This window comes from Theropithecus gelada, chromosome 7b, assembly GCF_003255815.1.
Source record: "Theropithecus gelada isolate Dixy chromosome 7b, Tgel_1.0, whole genome shotgun sequence".
Lineage (NCBI taxonomy): Eukaryota > Metazoa > Chordata > Mammalia > Primates > Cercopithecidae > Theropithecus > Theropithecus gelada.
The window spans coordinates 75,248,913-75,266,663 of NC_037675.1; the positions used below are offsets into that span (position 1 = coordinate 75,248,913).

Below are 17,751 nucleotides of genomic sequence, written 5' to 3' on the forward strand. Positions count from 1 at the left end.
AGTAGTACAATGTTGAATAGAAGTGGTGAGGCCCGGCGCAGTGACTCACACCTGTAATCCCAATGCTTTGGGAGGCTGAGGCAGGCAGATCATCTGAGGTCAGGAGTTCGAGACCAGCCTGGCCAACATGGTGAAACCCTGTCTCTACTAAAAATACAAAATTATCCAGATGTGGTAGCTCATGCCTGTAATCCCAGCTACTCAGGTGGCTGAGGCATGAGAATCACTTAAACCCAGGAGGCGGAGGTTGCAGTGAGCCAAGATCATACCACTGCACTCTGACCTGGGCGATAGAGCGAGACTCTGTTTAAAAAAAAAAAAAAAAAAAAAAAAAAGTGGTGAGAGTATGCATCCTTGTCTTTTTCCTAGTCTTAGGGGAAAAGCATTTATTCTTTCATGATTAATTTTTTTTTTTTTAAAGACAAAGTCTTACTCTGTTGCCCAGGCTGGAGTGCAGTGATGTGATCTTGGCTCACTGCAACCTCTGCCTCCTGGGTTCAAGCGATTGTCCTGCCTCAGTCTCCTGAGTAGTGGGGATTATAGGCGCCCGCCACCATGGCTGGCTAATTTTTTTTTTTTTTAGTAGAGGTGGGGTTTCATCATGTTGGTCAGGCTGGTCTCGAACTTCTGACGTGAAATGATCCACCTGCCTCAGCCTCCCAAAGTGCTGGGATTATAGGTGTGAGCCACCGTGCCTGGTCTTTCATGATTAAATTTGATGTTAACTGTAGTTTTTTTCATAGATGCCCTTTATCAGATGAAGGAATTTACCTTCTCTTCCTAGTTTGTTGAGAATTTTTATTATGAATGGGTTTGGATCTTGTTAAGTACCTTTGTGTGTCTATTGAGATGATCTTGTTGTTTTTGTACTGTATGCTACTAATGTTACTGCTAACAGTTGGTTTTTGGATATAAAACTAACTTTGTATTTCTAGGGTAAATCCCATTTAGTCAGGGTGTATAGTCCTATTTATATGGTGCTAGACTTGGTTTTGTCATAATTTGTTAAGAATTTTTACAACTCGCTGGATGTGGTGGCTCATGCCTGTAATCTCAGCACTTTGGGAGGCCAAGGCAGGAGGATTGCTTGGGCCTAGGAGTTCTAGACCGGCCTGGGCAGCATAGGTAGACCTGTCCTCTACAAAAAAAATCAATCAGTGAGAGAGAGGGAGGGAGGGAAGGAAGGAAGGATGAGAGAAAGGGAGAGAGAGAGGAGGAGGGCAGGAGAGTGGAAAGGAAGGAGGAAAAGGAGTCTATATGTTCATGAGGGATATTGGTCTGTAATGTTTTCTTGTGATATTTTTAGCTTTTTTATCAGGGTAATTATAGTGACCTCCCTAGTTCAAGCGATTCTCATGCCACAGTTTCGTGAGTAGCTGGCACTACAGGCATCCACCACCATGTCTTGTTAATTTTTGCACATTTTTTAGTAGAGATGGGGTTTTGCCTTGTTAGGCTGGTCTTGAACTCTTGGCCTCCAGTGATCCACCTGCCTTGGCCTCCCAAAGTGCTGGGATTATAGGCGTGAGCCACCGTGCCTGGCCTGGTTGTTATTTTCGGAGCTTCTCATGCCGTATTTATGCTTTTGACATGACCCATTTGTGTTGTTATAGCCTCTTTGCTTTATAACACAACAACAGTTCCCAGGCTTACCTTAGACTTGGAATCAGCTATTCCTCCATGGAGTCCTGGTTCCTTATAGTTGAACCACAGTCTGGGTGCCACGTGCCCGTTGCTGTTAGGTTGTCATTGTTGGCAGGGCGCAGTGGTTTATGTCTGTAATCTCGGTACTTTGGGAGGCTGAGGTGAGCATATCACTTTAGCCCATCAGTTCAAGACCAGCCTGGGCAACTCGGTGAAGCCCTGTTTCTACAAAAAAAATACAAAAATTACCTGGGTGTGGTGGCATGCACCTGTAATCCCAGCTACTTGGGGGGCTGAGGCATGAGGATCGCTTGAACCTAGGAGGTGGAGGCTGCAGTGAGCCAAAATGCACCACTGCACTCCAGCCTGGGAAACAAAGCGAGACTGCATCTCAAAGAAAAAAAGAAGGTTGTTACTGTTTCTAGAACTTTTTGGTGGAAAGAACTAGAGAAGACATATTTTTGAAAATAAAATAATTGGTTCATATTGATAATTCCAATTTAAATTTTCACATTAAACAATTTTCAGGGAATTTTTTTGTACTTTATATTTTTTTCTCTTACACTGAAAATCTTGGTTCCTAACATTAATGCAATATTGTTTCAAAATGATAATACCAATATTATCAATTTGTCTACAGAATGAAGTTTAAGACTCTTGGAGCTGTATTTTTCTTAGAATAATACTATGTTTAAATACCTTTTAAATCATTGTTTTAATATATCGCCAGCCTGATATATAGATTTGCTTCAGTTTCTTTTTGAAGTCTTTTTAATATGTAGAGTCAAAGCTAGATGCATTCAAAAAGCCTTGATTATAGGTGTGTCATTTTACCATGTTCCCTCCCTCCTCCTCTTATAGATATAACCACTTTTTATTTCCTATTTGGTTTACTTTTCCAATGGTTCTTTTTGCATATACAAGCAAATGCAGGTTATTTTTCATATTTCCCTCCCTTTTCATCCATACATTTTTAAAGTTGAGATATAGTTCACATACCATAAGATTCATCTCAAAAAAGTGTGCAGTCCGGCCGGGCATGGTGACTCATGCATGTAATCCCAGCACTTTGGGAGGCTGAGGCGGGTGAATCACCTGAGGTCAGGAGTTCAAAACCAGCCTGGCCAACATGGTGAAATCCTATCTCTACTAAAAATACAAAAATTAGCTGGGTGTGGTGGTGTGTGCCTGTAATCCCAACTACTCATAAGGCGGAGGCACAAGAATCAACTTGAACCCGGGAGGCGGAGGTTGCAGTGAACTAAGATCATGCCACTGCACTCCAGCCTGGGTGACAGAGTGAGACTCTGTCTAAAATATAAAAAGAAGACAAGTGTGCAGCTAAGTGATTTTTAGTAGTAATGTAATTATCCCTTGTTATCTGTGGTGTATAGGTTCCAGGACCCCAGCAGATATCAAAATCCACAAATAACCCAAGTCTCTTAACATAAAATGGCATGGTATTTGCATATAACCTACACATATCCTCCCATATGCTTTAAATCATCTCTAGATTACTGATAGTACCTAATACAACGTAAATGCTATGTGAATAGTTATGCCATATTGGTTTTTTATTTGTATTTTTTATTACTATATTGTTATTTTTTATTTATTTATTTTTTTAGATGGAGTCTTGCTCTGTTGCCCAGGCCGGAGTGCAGTGGCCCATGATCTCGGCTCAATGAAACCTCCACCTCCTGGGTTCAAGTGATTTTCCTGCCTCAGCCTCCCAAGTAGCTGGGATTACAGGCACGTGCCTGGCTAATTTTTGTATTTTTAGTAGAGACAGGGTTTCACCATGTTGGCCAGGTCTTGAACTCCTGACCTCAAGTGATCTACCTGCCTTGGCCTCCCAAAGTACTAGGATTACAGGCATGAGCCACCACACCTGGCCTGTTATTTTTTATTTTTATTTTTTCTGAATTTTTTTTATCTGCTTGGTTCAATCAGTGGATGTGTATGGCCAACTATATATTCATATATTCATAGTTTTATAGTTTTCTCTACTGTCCAACTCCACAACATTTCATCATCCCAAAGAGGATCCCCATATCCAGGAGATGATTAAAAAAAGAAAAAGAATTCCCATTATTAGTATCATTGCCCATTTCTCTCTTCCTCCAGCCCCTGGCAACCATTAATCTGCTTTCTGTCTCTGGATTGATTTGCCTGTTCTGGACATTTCATGACTTTTTCTTTTTTTTTTTTTGAGACGGAGTCTTGCTGTCTCCCAGGCTGGAGTGCAGTGGTGCGATCTTGGTGCACTGCAAGCTCCACCTCCCAAGTTCATGCCATTCTCCTGCGTCAGCCTCCCAAATAGCTGGGGACTACAGGCGCCGGCCACCATGCCCAGCTAATTTTTTGTATTTTTAGTAGAGATGGGGTTTCACCGTGTCAGCCAGGATGGTCTCGATCTGACCTCGTGATCCCCCGACCTTGGCCTCCCAAAGTGCTGGGATTACAGGAGTGAGCCACCGCGCCTGGCCTTTTTTTTTTTTTTTTTGATGGAGTCTCGCTCTGTGGCTCAGGCTGGAGTACAGTGGCATGATCTTGACTCACTGCAACTTCCACCTCCTGGGTTCCAGCAATTCTCCTGCCTCAACCTCCGAAGCAGCTGGGATTACATGCGTCCGCCACCACGCCTAGCTAATTTTTGTAGAGATGCGGTTTCACCATGTAGGCTTGACCTCCTGACCTCAAGTAATCTGCCTGCGCGGCCTCCCAAAGTGCTGGGATTACATGTGTGAACCACTGCGCCTGGACAAAATAAATTTATTTATTTTATTTATTTTAGATTCAGGAGGTACATGTGCAGGTTTGTTACAAGGGTATATTGCATTTGGGCTACTAATGATCCTGTTGACCAAGCAGTGAACATAATACCCAATAGGTAGTTTTTCAGCCCTTGCCCCATAGCTGCTTTTGGAATCCCCAGTGTTTATTGTTCCCATCTTTGTGTCCATAAGTACCCAGTGTTTAGCTCCCACTTACAACTGAGAACATGTGGTGTTTGATTTTCTGTTTCTGTGTTAATTTGCTTAGGATAATGGCCTCCAGCTGCATCCATGTTGCTGCAGAGGACATGATTTTATTCTTTTTTATGGCTGCACAGTATTCCATGGTGTGTATGTGCCACATTTTCCTTATCTAATCTACCACTGATGGGCACCTGGGTTGATTCCATGTCTTTGCTGTTGTGAATAGTGCTGCAGTGAACATGTGAGGGCAGGTGTCTTTTTAGTAGAGCAGTTTATTTTCCTTTGGGTAGATAGTAATGGGATTGCTGGTTCAAATGGTGACTCAGTTTTTAGTTTTAAGGTTTGTAATATTCTACCCTGTTTCTATTGTATAGCTTTTTTTTTTTTTTTTTTTTTTTTTTTGCTATGCAGGACTATTGCAGTATCTATAGCTTTTTAGTCAGTCTCTGTGATAAATATTTACGTTGTTTCCAGTATTTAGCCATTTAAAATAATGTTGCAGTGATGAATAACCTTGTGCATAGAGTATTTCACATTTTGCCACTATAATTTTGAGATATATTCCTAGAAGTGGGATTCCAAGGTCAAAGGGCAAGTGCATCTACAGTTTTTCTAGATGTGGTCAGATTCCCCCAAAGAGGTTTTTGTATTTTGCATTCCCAGCAAAATACAACCAGCAATGAAGATTGCTGTACCATGTGTTTATCAATTGTGAATTTGTTCCTAGCATTTAGAAATTGGGAGATTCTACTTAAAAATCCTTATTTAAAAAAAAAAATCAGAACCTGGCTGTGCTAGGCCTTAATGTACCTATGGCAACAGCTGGCTAGAGCTGAATAATAGCTGCCCCTTTTCTAGGTACTCTCTAGGTTACTGTGGCCTCCACTGGGCCATTTTACTTACTTTCGCTACCTATCAGTCCCCTATAGACAGGAGTTTTTGACCTCTGCTCTAAGTATGGTTGTTTGGGTAGGTAGAATGGAGACGGAGAGTCTGGGACTTGAAGACATAGAGGACAATTTAGATTATTATGTTAGAAGAGCCACCAGTGTGAATGTTGACCCTAAAGAGGGTGGCGGGGAATATGTCAAGGGGATATTAGGAACCCAGGATTGGAATCCTTGAGGAAAGCACATATCCTAGAGGTCCATGTAAGACTATCTGAAAAAGAAGGTCTATTTTTTGTGGTTGCCATGGTCCTATACCAAAGAGGTTTTGTGAAGGCAGCATTACAGTGAGTCTGAAAAGGACCAGGGGCTGGGAGCGGGGAGTGTGCTAAAGCCCTCCTGGTGTACTCTTCCTGCCTTACCCCATATGCTGAAGTTTGAGAGGCTGGGAAGGTGGGGAATGGGAAAAGGAGCTGCTGCTTATGTTGAGTTTAACATTCTTTGGGTTTCTCCATCTAGGTCTTGAGTTCATTCTCTTCCTGTCCTTTTGGCTTCCCTGGTTTTTTTTGGGTTTTTTTGGTTTTTTTTTTTGAGACGGAGTCTCGCTCTGTCGCCCAGGCTGGAGTGCAGTGGCCGGATCTCAGCTCACTGCAAGCTCTGCCTCCCGGGTTTACGCCATTCTCCTGCCTCAGCCTCCCGAGTAGCTGGGACTACAGGCGCCCGCCACGTCGCCCGGCTAGTTTTTTTTTTTTTTTTTTTTTTTTTTGTATTTTTTAGTGGAGACGGGGTTTCACCGTGTTAGCCAGGATGGTCTCGATCTCCTGACCTCGTGATCCGCCCGTCTCGGCCTCCCAAAGTGCTGGGATTACAGGCTTGAGCCACCGCGCCTGGCCGTTGGCTTCCCTGTTTAACCTGGTCCCTGTTTCAGGAGAAAAGCCTCATCAGTGCCAAGTCTGTGGGAAGACCTTCTCTCAGAGTGGAAGCAGGAATGTGCATATGAGAAAGCATCACTTGCAGCTGGGAGCAGCTGGGAGTCAAGAGCAGGAGCAAACTGGTGAGGAGGGTGGGCAGAGTGGAGGGCTATACCTTCTAGGGTTCAAAGAGCCAAATCACTGTCTTGCCTGGTTATCTGGAAATTTTCTGATTCTGTTTTAGGTAGATAGACCTGGTCTCATTTGATGGGCTGATGGTTTCCAAACATAGCTGTACAGTAGAATCATCTACAACCTTTTAAAATTTGTATACTTTTTGTTGCTTTTCCCTCCACCAATAAAACAAAGCAATCTGATAAATGAGATAATTTGCAAGATCCCAGAATCTGTAGTTTTAAAAGTTCCCCTAGTGATTTTGATGGTAACTAGTGCTGATTCATGAACCAGCATTTGAGTAACACAGTGATAAAAGATTTCTGCATGGCAAGAGTTTAAGCTTTTTTATTTTTTTAGATGGAGTCTCGCTCTGTCGCCCACGCTGGAGTGCAGTGGCGCCATCTCGACTCATTGCAACTTCTGCCTCCTGGGTTCAAGCAGTTCTCCTGCCTCAGCCTCCTGAGTAGCTGGGATTATAGGCAGGTGCCACCACACCTGGCTGATTTTTGCATTTTTGTAGAGATGGGTTTTCACCATGTTGGCCAGGCTGGAAGCGTATTTTACTTACCAGTCATGACTACCTTTTTGCCCTGTCTGAAATTTGATAACTCTTTTTAATTCTTATTCCTTTGCCATATCTTTCCTTAATTATTCCAAATATTCCTTTCTAAAGATCCACCTATCCTGTTTCATACGCTAATTCTTCAGATGCTGAACACAAGCAAGGATCATTATCTTCTAAGGCTTACTTTTTCCCTTCTAGGTTTATTCTTGTTTCTCGAAAGTAGGTGAAATAGGTGGCATCCCATCTATAGGTTAACTTCTAGTAATGAAAGAGAAGGCCAGCTTCCTGTTGAAAGAAAATGAGGACCAGGCACAGCCTTGATTGCTGTATGTCTCTCACAACCTATTCTCTGTGCAGCTGAGCCACTAATGGGCAGTAGTTTGCTTGAAGAGGCTTCAGTCCCCGGTAAAAACCTGGTGTCTATGAATTCCCAGCCCAGCCTTGGTGGAGAGTCCTTGAACCTACCAAATACCAATTCTATCCTGGGAGTTGATGATGGTAAGACTTCCAACTCTGCTTTATTTGGGAAAAATGGACTGCAACTAGGGGCTAAGGAACGGGGTGTCTCCACAATGTATGTTTAAATTTCATTTCTTATGAGTAGCTGTGGTATGAGTAACATTTGTGTTCTTATTCTCTGGGGTGGATTAGTGAATCTGTTTTAAAAAATTTTTTTTTCATTGAAGATAATATAATAAAAGAATAAAAAGAAAAAAATTCTTAAGAAAAAATTATTCATAATCCTAGCATCCTTAGCCCAACTATTTCTATCTTTCCTATTGCAGTTATGGAAGAACTTAACTTTTAAAACATTTAAACAGAACATAACCAGGTTTTACAGAGGAGATATAAAGCAATTTCTCCATACCTTCAAAAGCCATATCTTCTGGAGAAAAGAAAGGGCTCTCTAGGAAACACTTGCTCCTCTCTGGTATAGAAATTTCACCCAAGTTACACAGGCCAGGCCCTCTTCTCTGAAAAACTTAACAGGTGAGGTCAGCATGCATTTATTCAGTGCCTACTGTGTGCCTGGCACCATGGGAAAGACAAAAGTAGAAGATAGGAACCTTAAAATCCAGTTGAGAACTGAAAGCTTACATATATATGGGAGAGAACATTGAGAGATAAAAGACAGTATATAAGCCAACATTAAATTATGGTACAGCATAAAATAGTCATATAAGCTAGAAAACCCCTAGAAGAAACTTTTAATTTTTTGAGGGCTAAGTGGTATAACCATAAACTATTTCCAGAAGATTTTCATGGTGATCCCACTGATGAACATTTAAAAACTGTGAGGCCCTGTGTTTTTGTCACTCTCATCATATTCAGTTAGTAAGTGCTATTAGTATCATTGGCGACTGCTTTAAGGGTGGCTTTGGTTCCCTTACCTGCTTGCCTAAGAGCTTTTGCCCGTTTCATACATAGTTTTAATTCAGTTAACAGTGCTAATGCCGTATTATTCTAAATTCTGTATTAAGATTTCTTGCCTTTCTAGTCTCTTTTTATAATACTTTCCAAATTTACTGATAATGCTTATGAGACAGGATTAATTTGGAAGAAATAGAGGAATGTGGGAAATAGAGGAATAGAGTTTTAGAGTTGTTAATGAGAGGCTTAATGATCCAGATAGGTATATCTCTGGATTCACTTTTCATTGAAACATTTTTCTGTTGCTTCACAGAGGTGCTTGCTGAAGGATCCCCACGTTCCCTGTCTTCAGTGCCTGATGTGACACATCACCTGGTGACCATGCAGTCAGGGAGGCAATCATATGAAGTTTCTGTCTTAACTGCAGTAAATCCACAAGAGGTAAAGTGGTCTCTTGCCCTTTGTTTCTGTGGCAATTTGTGTGGGGAATGATTGAGAATTTAGAGGACCTGAAAAAATCTCCAGTTCCATTTCCTGGAAACTTTGACACAAATATTTTCCTTTAAATTAAGCATGAGTTCAGCTTGAAAGGAGCCTGAGGGTTAGGGTCTTAACGAATTGGAGATTGGTCTGTTACAGCTGGGACTCGCAGCTTTAAAGTTCTTTTATACACATTCCTTGTTGATATCTGTTCCTACTATTCTCTGCCACACTATAACATGAAGATGCAGCTTTTATTTTATAAAGGCACACAGCAGGCACTGCATAAATGCATGTTGACCTCACCTGTTAAATTATTCAGAGAAGAGGGCCTGGCCTGTGTAAATTGGGTGAAATTTCTGTACCAGAGATGAGCGAGTATTTCCTAGAGAGCCCTTTCTTTTCTCCAGAAATAACATCCTGGAAAAAGTCCCTCAGCAAAAAAGATAGTAACAAAATCATTAAACGTAATTATTGCTCATTCTGCTATGGTCATATGTCTGGGAGATACCAGGCTTAACCAAATGGGCATATACAAATTTGTTCACTTGCTTGCTAAGTGAGAACCATTATCTAAATCAGTGGTCTCCAACCTTTTTGGCACCAGGGACCGGTTTCATTTCACCTTAGATCATCAGGCATTAGATTCTGATAAGGAGTGCGCAACCTAGATCCCTCAAATACACAGTTCATAATAGGGTTTGTGCTCCTATGAGAATCTATTGCTGCTGCTGATGTGACAGGAGAGGTGGAGCTCAGGTGGTAATGCTTGCTCTCCTGCTGCTCACCTCCTGCTGTGCGGCCCAGTTCCTAACAGGGCATGGACCAGTACTGGGTTTGACTCAGAAAACAGAATGCAAACTGGTCAGTCTTTTAGAATCTTGGGATATTTCACTGGTCTTGTGTCATGGGAGTGGATTACTTCATCACAAGCACATTTCATAGGGATAAACTTTTGTCAAAACCTATGTAGCTTGGATTCTTTCAGTATTACATTAGTTTTTATGGTGTTCTTCCATCTTTTCTCCCTTTTTTTTTTTTTTTTTTTTTTTTTTTGAGTCAGAGTCTTGCTCCGTTGGCCAGGCTGGAGTGCAGTGATGTGATCTCAGCTCACTGTAAGCGCCGCCTCCTGGGTTCACGCCATTCTCCTGCCTCAGCCTCCCGAGTAGCTGGGACTACAGGCGCCCGCCACCACGCCCGGCTAATTTTTTTGTATTTTTAGTAGAGACAGGGTTTCACCATGTTGGCCAGGATGGTCTCGATCTCTTGACCTCGTGATCTGCCCACCTCAGCCTCCCAAAGTGCTGGAATTACAGGCGTGAGCCACTGTGCCCAGCCTTCTTGCTTTTCATTATAACCTTTATACCACAGTAAGCTATTACATCATTTGAATGATTCTGCATCCTATATTGAATATTCTCCATTACTCTCTAGTATCTTTGGGGGTACCCAGGATTATAGGGTTCTGGGCATATATGTTAATGCTTTTGCCAGGACTTTTCTATTCATTGTCATGACCCATTTTCTTTGCTTGTATTTAAAGTTTTTGCTCTTGATATCATTGGTTCTTTCCTAAGTCACTTTTTCTGGTAACTGCTTTGGAATGAATCATACATGTCTCACAGAGTCTTCGTCTTTCTCCTCCATTTTTCTTGTCTTCATTTTTCTATTTTAAAGCTTTTATTATGGAAATTCTCAGAATATAGTGAGAGAGAGACTAGTATGATAAACACACGTCAAAGTTAGGGCTGAGAGCGGCAGCTCACACCTATCTCCTAACTTTGACAACTGGTTTTTTTTTTTTTTTAGTTTTTTTTTTTTGAGATGGAGTCTCACTCTGTCGCCCAGGCTGGAGTGCAGTGGTGCGATCTCAGCTCACTGCAACCTCCGCCTCCGGGTTCAAGCAATTTTCCTGCCTCAGCTTCCTCAGTAGCTGGGATTACAGGTGCCCACTACCAAGCCCGGCTAGTTTTTGTATTTTTATTAGAGACAGGGTTTTACCCTGTTGGCCAGGCTGGTCTTGAACTCCTGATCTCAAGTGTTCCACCCGCCTCAGCCTCCCAAAGAGCTGGGATTACAGGTGTGAGCCGCTGTGCTCGGCCCTAACTTCGACAGTTTTAATACTGTATCTGTTAGAGGCATATACTGAAATACATACAGAAGAAATGACATGCCTACAATTTGCTTTGAAATACTCCATCACAAACAGCAACAACAACAAAAGGAGGAAATAGATAAAACAAGAACAGTATAATGTTAATTGTGTCTTTGTTTTTTGAGACAGGGTCTCACACTGTCACCCAGGCTGGAGTACAATGGCACAATCACTGCTCACTGCGCCTTCAACCTCCCAGGCTTAGGTGATCCTCCTTCTTCAGCCTCTCGAGTAGTTGCGACCACAGGCACATGCTACCACGCCCAGTTAATTTTTTTTGTATTTTTTGTAGAGATGGGGGTCTTATGATGCCCAGGCTGGTCTTGAACTCCTGGACTCAAGCAATCCACTTGCCTCCGCCTCCCAAAGTGCTGGGATTACAGGCGTGAGTCTTGGAATTGGCTTCAGAGCATCCATGTGTAATAGGTGCTGCCCATTTACAGCCTCAGGGAGACAGCATAACACAGGCTGCCTAAAAAACAAGACAGACCTGGGTGTGGTGGATCATGCCTATAATCCCAGCAATTTTGGAGGCTAAGGTGGGAGGATCACTTGGGGCCAGAAGTTCGAGACAAGCCTGGGCAACAGAGCAAGATCCTGTGTTTACAAAAGGTTTTTTAAAAATTAGCCAGGCATAGTGGTACATACCTGTAGTCCCAGCTACTCCAGAGGCTGAGGCAGGAGATCAACTTGAGCCTAGGAGTTCGAGGCTGCAGTGAACTATGATTGTGCCACTGCACTTCAGCCTGGGAGAGATCCCATCCCAAAAATCAAACAAAAAAAAGGAAGTATGGTCTTCACTCCAGGAGGACACAAAGGGCCTGCAGGCCCTAAGTACCCAGTTTCATAATGGAAGCCCAAAACACTTAGAAAAATATTAATAACACAAAGGGGAAAGTGCTGTCCTTGATGTAGCTGAAAATCCTGCACTGTCACTTTTTCCTCATGGGTTTTTGTATATTTACAAACATACCCTCTGTCTGAGCCTCACTTATTTTGTGTTTTCTTCACTTTTACCATTCTCCTCCTCTTACCACAGGCATTTCCATTGCTTATCCCCTCCTTTTCTTTCTTCACTAACTTGGGTCCTCCAATACCTTCCTTTTTTTTTTTTTTCCAAGCTGTGAGGTCCTCAGAGTTCCAGGCTTAGTCCTCTTCCTCATCCAAGGTCTAGGTAATAACTTGCCATTTCTCCAGTGAGTGAGGAATTTGATTCCTTAAGAACTTTTCAGGTGCCAGAGAAGGTGAAGGCTATTTGCAACGCATGTCCATTTCACCTTTTTGGAGATAACCAAGCAGTACAGATCAAAGTCTACTGATGAACTTGTAATTCCTGTAAATATGCTCTAAAAATAAAAATAGCTTATCAAGAATACCAGAGAACAACCAAATCTGTTATCAGAAATTGTCATGAGAGGCTGGGTGCGGTGGCTCATGCTTCTGATCCTCGCACTTTGGGAGGCCGAGGTGGGAGGATCAGTTGAGCTTAGGAGTTTGAGACCAGCCTGGGCAACACAGGGAAACCCCATCTCTACAAAAAATAAAATAAAATTAGCTGGTCCTAGCTGCTTGGGAGGCTGAGGTGAGAGGATCACTTGGGTCCAAGAGGTTGAGGCTGCAGTGGGCCATGATCATGCCACTGCACTCCAGTCTGGGTGACAGAGCCAAACTCTGTTTAAAAAAAAAAAGAAAAGAAAAGAAATTACCATGGGAAAACATCAGAAACTACAAGTCACCTCTCTTTGGTTCAGATGGAAAATCTCTGTTTTTCCTCATCATTGTGCCACATCTGAGAATTAGATGGAGGACTCCTTGCACAGGCCCAACTGGGACCCCCAGGGCTTTGGGCTCTAATACTTACTAAAGGTCATTCTAAATGGGGCTCCATATTGACATTGAGTTCACATTCTTGAACTCAAGAACCAGTATAAGAGATTCCCAGCTAGTGGTTTTTGTTTTGTTTTGTTTTTTTTTTTTGAGACGGAGTCTCGCTCTGTCGCCCAGGCTGGAGTGCAGTGAGCTAAGATCCCAGGCCGGATCTTAGCTCACTGCAAGCTCCGCCTCCCAGGTTCACGCCATTCTCCTGCCTCAGCCTCCCGAGTAGCTGGGACTGCAGGTGCCCGCCACCTCACCCAGCTAGTTTTTTGTATTTTTTAGTAGAGACAGGGTTTCACCGTGTTAGCCAGGATGGTCTCGATCTCCTGACCTCGTGATCCGCCCGTCTCGGCCTCCCAAAGTGCTGGGATTACAGGCTTGAGCCACCGCGCCCGGCCCCCAGCTAGTGTTGACTGCATCTTAGATTGCTTTCCAAATAAAACAAGGCAAAAATAGAAATTACAAATTCTATAATATTTCTTATAAAGTACCTTTGCTAAGTTTGACTGCAAAGGTCTGGATCTTGGCCTCCATTAAAAACACACTATTCTTAACTTTCCTGCCACACTTATTAGATTTTAGTAAGTTCAGTTTTTGTCCTGAGTTTTACTGAATTGTTTCCATCTCATTTTTGTTTGTCTGAAAACAGTCTCACTCTGTCACCCAGCCTGGAGTGCAGTGGCATAATCATAGCTTACTGCACCCTTGAACTCCTGGGCTCAAGCGATCCTCCTCCCTCAGCCTCCCAAGTAGCTAGGACTGCAAGCATGTACCACCATGCCGAATTTTAAAAATTTTCTTGTAGAGACAGGGCCTCACTGTGTTGCCCAAGCGGGTCTCAAATTTCTGGTCTCAAGCAGTTCTCCTGCCTCAGCCTCCCGAAGTGCTGGGATTACAGACGTGAGCCACTGCACCCAGCCTCATTTTGTTTTTATATTAAAATGGAAACCAATTTCATTTATTACTTCAAAAGCTCCTTTGAATACAGCCTTGTGTATAGAGTAGAATGTTAGTGGTAGCTGCCATTGTGCAGGAGTCCCTTAGGCTTATCTTCCTTCATCACAGCAAAGGTATTCTTTTAAGCCCAAGGAACTCCTATATCTTTTATGAGCGGGTTTCAGCTCTCATATAGTACTTATAAAGGAATAGCTCCTCTTCCTATTTCCTTCTCCTACTTGTTCAGCCTGTCCTTTGGCTGACATGTATAAGATTTTGGTTCCACCATTTCTGTTTTCCCTGTAAGTTAAGAGATTCCTCTGTCACTGACTGGTGAGTAGATAACTACACAAATAATAGTTTGGCTTATAGACTCAGAATATTCTATTGCCAGAGTTAAAATGCAGCCTTATGACATGACTAAAGTGCTGTCTCAAGGCCACAGTGACATCTGTCAGTCTGTGCATGTGTTTGCTTTGGAAGTAGATGCCCTTCGTTTACCCCTTCAGTGCACTCTCCATCCTCCACTCTTAATCCTTTTCCTGCAGTGCATTCTCCGTCCTCCTCCTTACTTAGTATGAATTATTTTTTCTGTAATTCAACTGTAACCTATTCTAGATTTGCTTTCCATCTTTTACAGTTACTAAACCAAGGAGATTTAACTGAAAGACGGACATGAGCGTGGGTGCTGACTCCTGGAAGAGCAGCTCTATCTGATCTCAAAATGCATATACTGGGAACAGGATGCCATAGCCCACAACAGAACCAGAATGAATCTCTGAAGGACAAGACTCTGCTTTTGCCACTCTTCCTCTTTCCTGGTATAGAAGATGGATGTAGCAGAGCTTCTTTTCTAACTACCATCTGATCCAGACGAGGAATGAAGCAATGACTGTGGGCTGGGAAACTGTACCTACCTCTCTTCCGAATGCAAAATTCTGGGATAGACCAAAAGTGAATTTGATTATGTGTTGGCTGAAGTTCTTCATTCTGACTGTTGAGGGGAGGTTTTCCTTTGAAGAGTTTTCATCTCAGACTCAGCTGTCTTTTCACATGGGTGAAATAATTCCTGCTACCAACAACAGAGCTTCACCAGGAAGTTGAGCTTTCAAGATGCCTTGTTGCTTTGAAGAAGGGAGTGATGTCAATTCTCGTTACATTCTCCCTTTAGCAACCTGAGTAAGAGACTCTGCCACTGGGCTGCAAAAAAATAAATTACTTGAATCTCCCCTTGGCCCAGGCTGAGGTACTATCTTGTCCTATACACTTCTACTTGGTCACTTTGCTTTCTTCTTTAATGGAACATACAGTAGCAGCATGTTAAGAGGGATTTCATGTTTTTGTTTTTTTAAAGTTAAAAATTACATGATGCAGAGATTCAGGTTTTCCTTTAAATAAACAAAACAGCCCAGTCAGTTCTTTGGCTCTTGTTTTACACAAAATTAGTTTTATTAGAGATTAAGAATTTAGTCTTTCTCTTTAAGATAGTGTACTAATTTACCCTGAGAATTCCATGCAGGTGAAACTGAACCGAGGAGTCTTAGGAAACAACAAGAACATTGTCATTTCTTAAGCCCAGGTGGTAGTTACTGGATTATCACTCTGTCACCACCAAAAAAGATACATCTGAGAAAATGGCAATAAAAACTGGTACTTTTGAATTTTTCCAGAAAGACAATTTTTTAAAAAAGGATGAGAAAGGTGCTTTAGTTAGAGCAGGCACTCTTGTTATCATCCTGTCTCCACAGCTACTGAGAAAATATCTAATCATCATCATGATTTGAGACAGGGTCTTGCTCTGTCACCCAGGCTGGAGTGCAGTAGTGTAATCACAACTCACTATAACCTTGAACTCCTAGGCTCAAGGCATCCTCCCACCTCAGCCTCCTGAATAGCTAGAACTACATAGGCATGCACCCACCAGTCCAGCTAACCTTTTGTGTTTGTTTTTTGTTTTTTGGTTTTTTTGAGACGGAGTCTTGCTCTGTTGCCCAGGCTGGAGTGCAGTGGCGCGATCTCGGCTCACTGCAAGGTCCACCTCTCCCCCTCCCGGGTTTACGCCATTCTTCTGCCTCAGCCTCCCAAGTAGCTGGGATTACAGGTGCCCACCACCGCGCCTGGCTAGTTTTTTTGTATTTTTTAGTAGAGATGGGGTTTCACCATGTTAGCCAGGATGGTCTTGATCTCCTGACCTCGTGATCTGCCCGTTTCGGCCTCCCAAACTGCTGGGATTACAGGCTTGAGCCACCGTGCCCGGCCGTGTTTTTTTGGTAGAAATAAGGTCTCACTATGTTGCCCAGGCTGGTCTTGAACCCCTAGCTTCAAGCGATCCTCCTGCCTTGGCCCCCTCAAGTGCTGGGATTACAAGCATGAACCACTGCACCAAGCCAGAATATCCTATTATTATTGGTGAGAAGAAAAGTATTCCAAAGTTCACCTACTAGTAGAAAAATCTTGGTTGTCTGGGAAATTTTAAGTTTATTTAAAATGAACCTCATGCTTACATAAACACACAGGCACATTCTAAACAGGTAACAGGAGAGAATTGTTTTAAATTATTCTTAATTTGTTAATAACATGCATAATCACATAGTATGTAGACTGTATTCATGGCAATTACTTGTATTCTTAGAATGCCAGTTTCTGTTTCATGCAGCCTTTTATATTAGAGCAGTGGTTCTCAGCCAGGGACATTTTTGCCCCCTGCAGACATCTGGCAATATCTAGAGACATTTTTGTTGTCAAAACTGGGGAGAGGGGTACTACTGGCATCGAGCAGGTAGTGGCCAGGGATGCTGCTAAAGGTTCTTTTTTTTTTTTTTTTTTTTTTTTGAGACGGAGTCTCGCTCTGCCGCCCAGGCTGGAGTGCAGTGGCCGGATCTCAGCTCACTGCAAGCTCCGCCTCCCGGGTTCACGCCATTCTCCTGCCTCAGCCTCCCGAGTAGCTGGGACTGTAGGCGCCCGCCACCACGCCCGGCTAGTTTTTTGTATTTTTTAGTAGAGACGGGGTTTCACCGTGTTAGCCAGGATGGTCTCGATCTCCTGACCTCGTGATCCGCCCGTCTCGGCCTCCCAAAGTGCTGGGATTACAGGCTTGAGCCACTGCGCCCAGCCTAAAGGTTCTACAATGTACAGGACAGTTCCCTTCCCCAACCCTCAACAAAGAATTAGGTGGCCCAAAATATTAATTGCACTGAGGATAAGAAATCCTGTACTAGAAGTTGTAAGTTTTTCATCCCCCATGGGCTAAATCTGACGCACAGATGTATTCTATTTTGCCCATACAATATTTCTAAGTAATTTTTAAATTAGTTGGTAGCATACAAATTTCTGGCTTGATGAAAACATGGTTGATGTACTAACTCTGAGCCTATATTCCAGCAGGATTTGATACTTGCCAGTCTCTACCGTCTCCTACTGTCTACACCCACTCCACTGATGCATTTGTTTCTGCACTAGCCCCTATAGGCATTTGGGCCTGTGCTGTCTTTTCTGTACCTATTCTCTAAGTGAGGCACAAAGCAGGAACCCTTAACTCTAGGCTACGATCCCTCCACCTGGGCCTCCCCACTTTGATTTCCTTCAACCATTCCCTGTTATCTGCTACTTTTTTTTTTTTTTGAGACAGTCTTGCTCTGCTGCCCAGACTGGAGTGCAGTGGCATGATCTCAGCTCATTACAACCTCTGCCTCTTGGGTTCAAGTGATTCTCTTGCCTCAGCCTCCCAAGTAGCTAGGATTACAAGCACGTGTCATCACGCCCAGCTGTA

At 42.9% G+C, this 17,751-nt stretch overlaps 1 protein-coding gene across 4 annotated transcripts in view; it reads left to right on the forward strand.

Moving 5' to 3' along the window:
- ZNF410 (zinc finger protein 410) overlaps positions 1 to 15,397 on the forward strand; it is a 45,464-nt gene extending 30,067 nt beyond the window's left edge. For 3 of the 4 annotated variants that reach the window (XM_025392039.1, XM_025392040.1, XM_025392042.1), the window contains 4 exons: positions 6,441 to 6,566; positions 7,523 to 7,663; positions 8,850 to 8,977; positions 14,623 to 15,397. In XM_025392039.1, coding sequence (XP_025247824.1) covers positions 6,441 to 6,566; positions 7,523 to 7,663; positions 8,850 to 8,977; positions 14,623 to 14,661 — 434 coding nt within the window. In that variant the 3' untranslated portion in view covers positions 14,662 to 15,397. The remainder of the gene's footprint in view (positions 1 to 6,440; positions 6,567 to 7,522; positions 7,664 to 8,849; positions 8,978 to 14,622) is intronic. The other variant, XM_025392041.1, reaches the window with a different exon arrangement.
- The last annotated feature ends 2,354 nt before the right edge of the window (positions 15,398 to 17,751 follow it).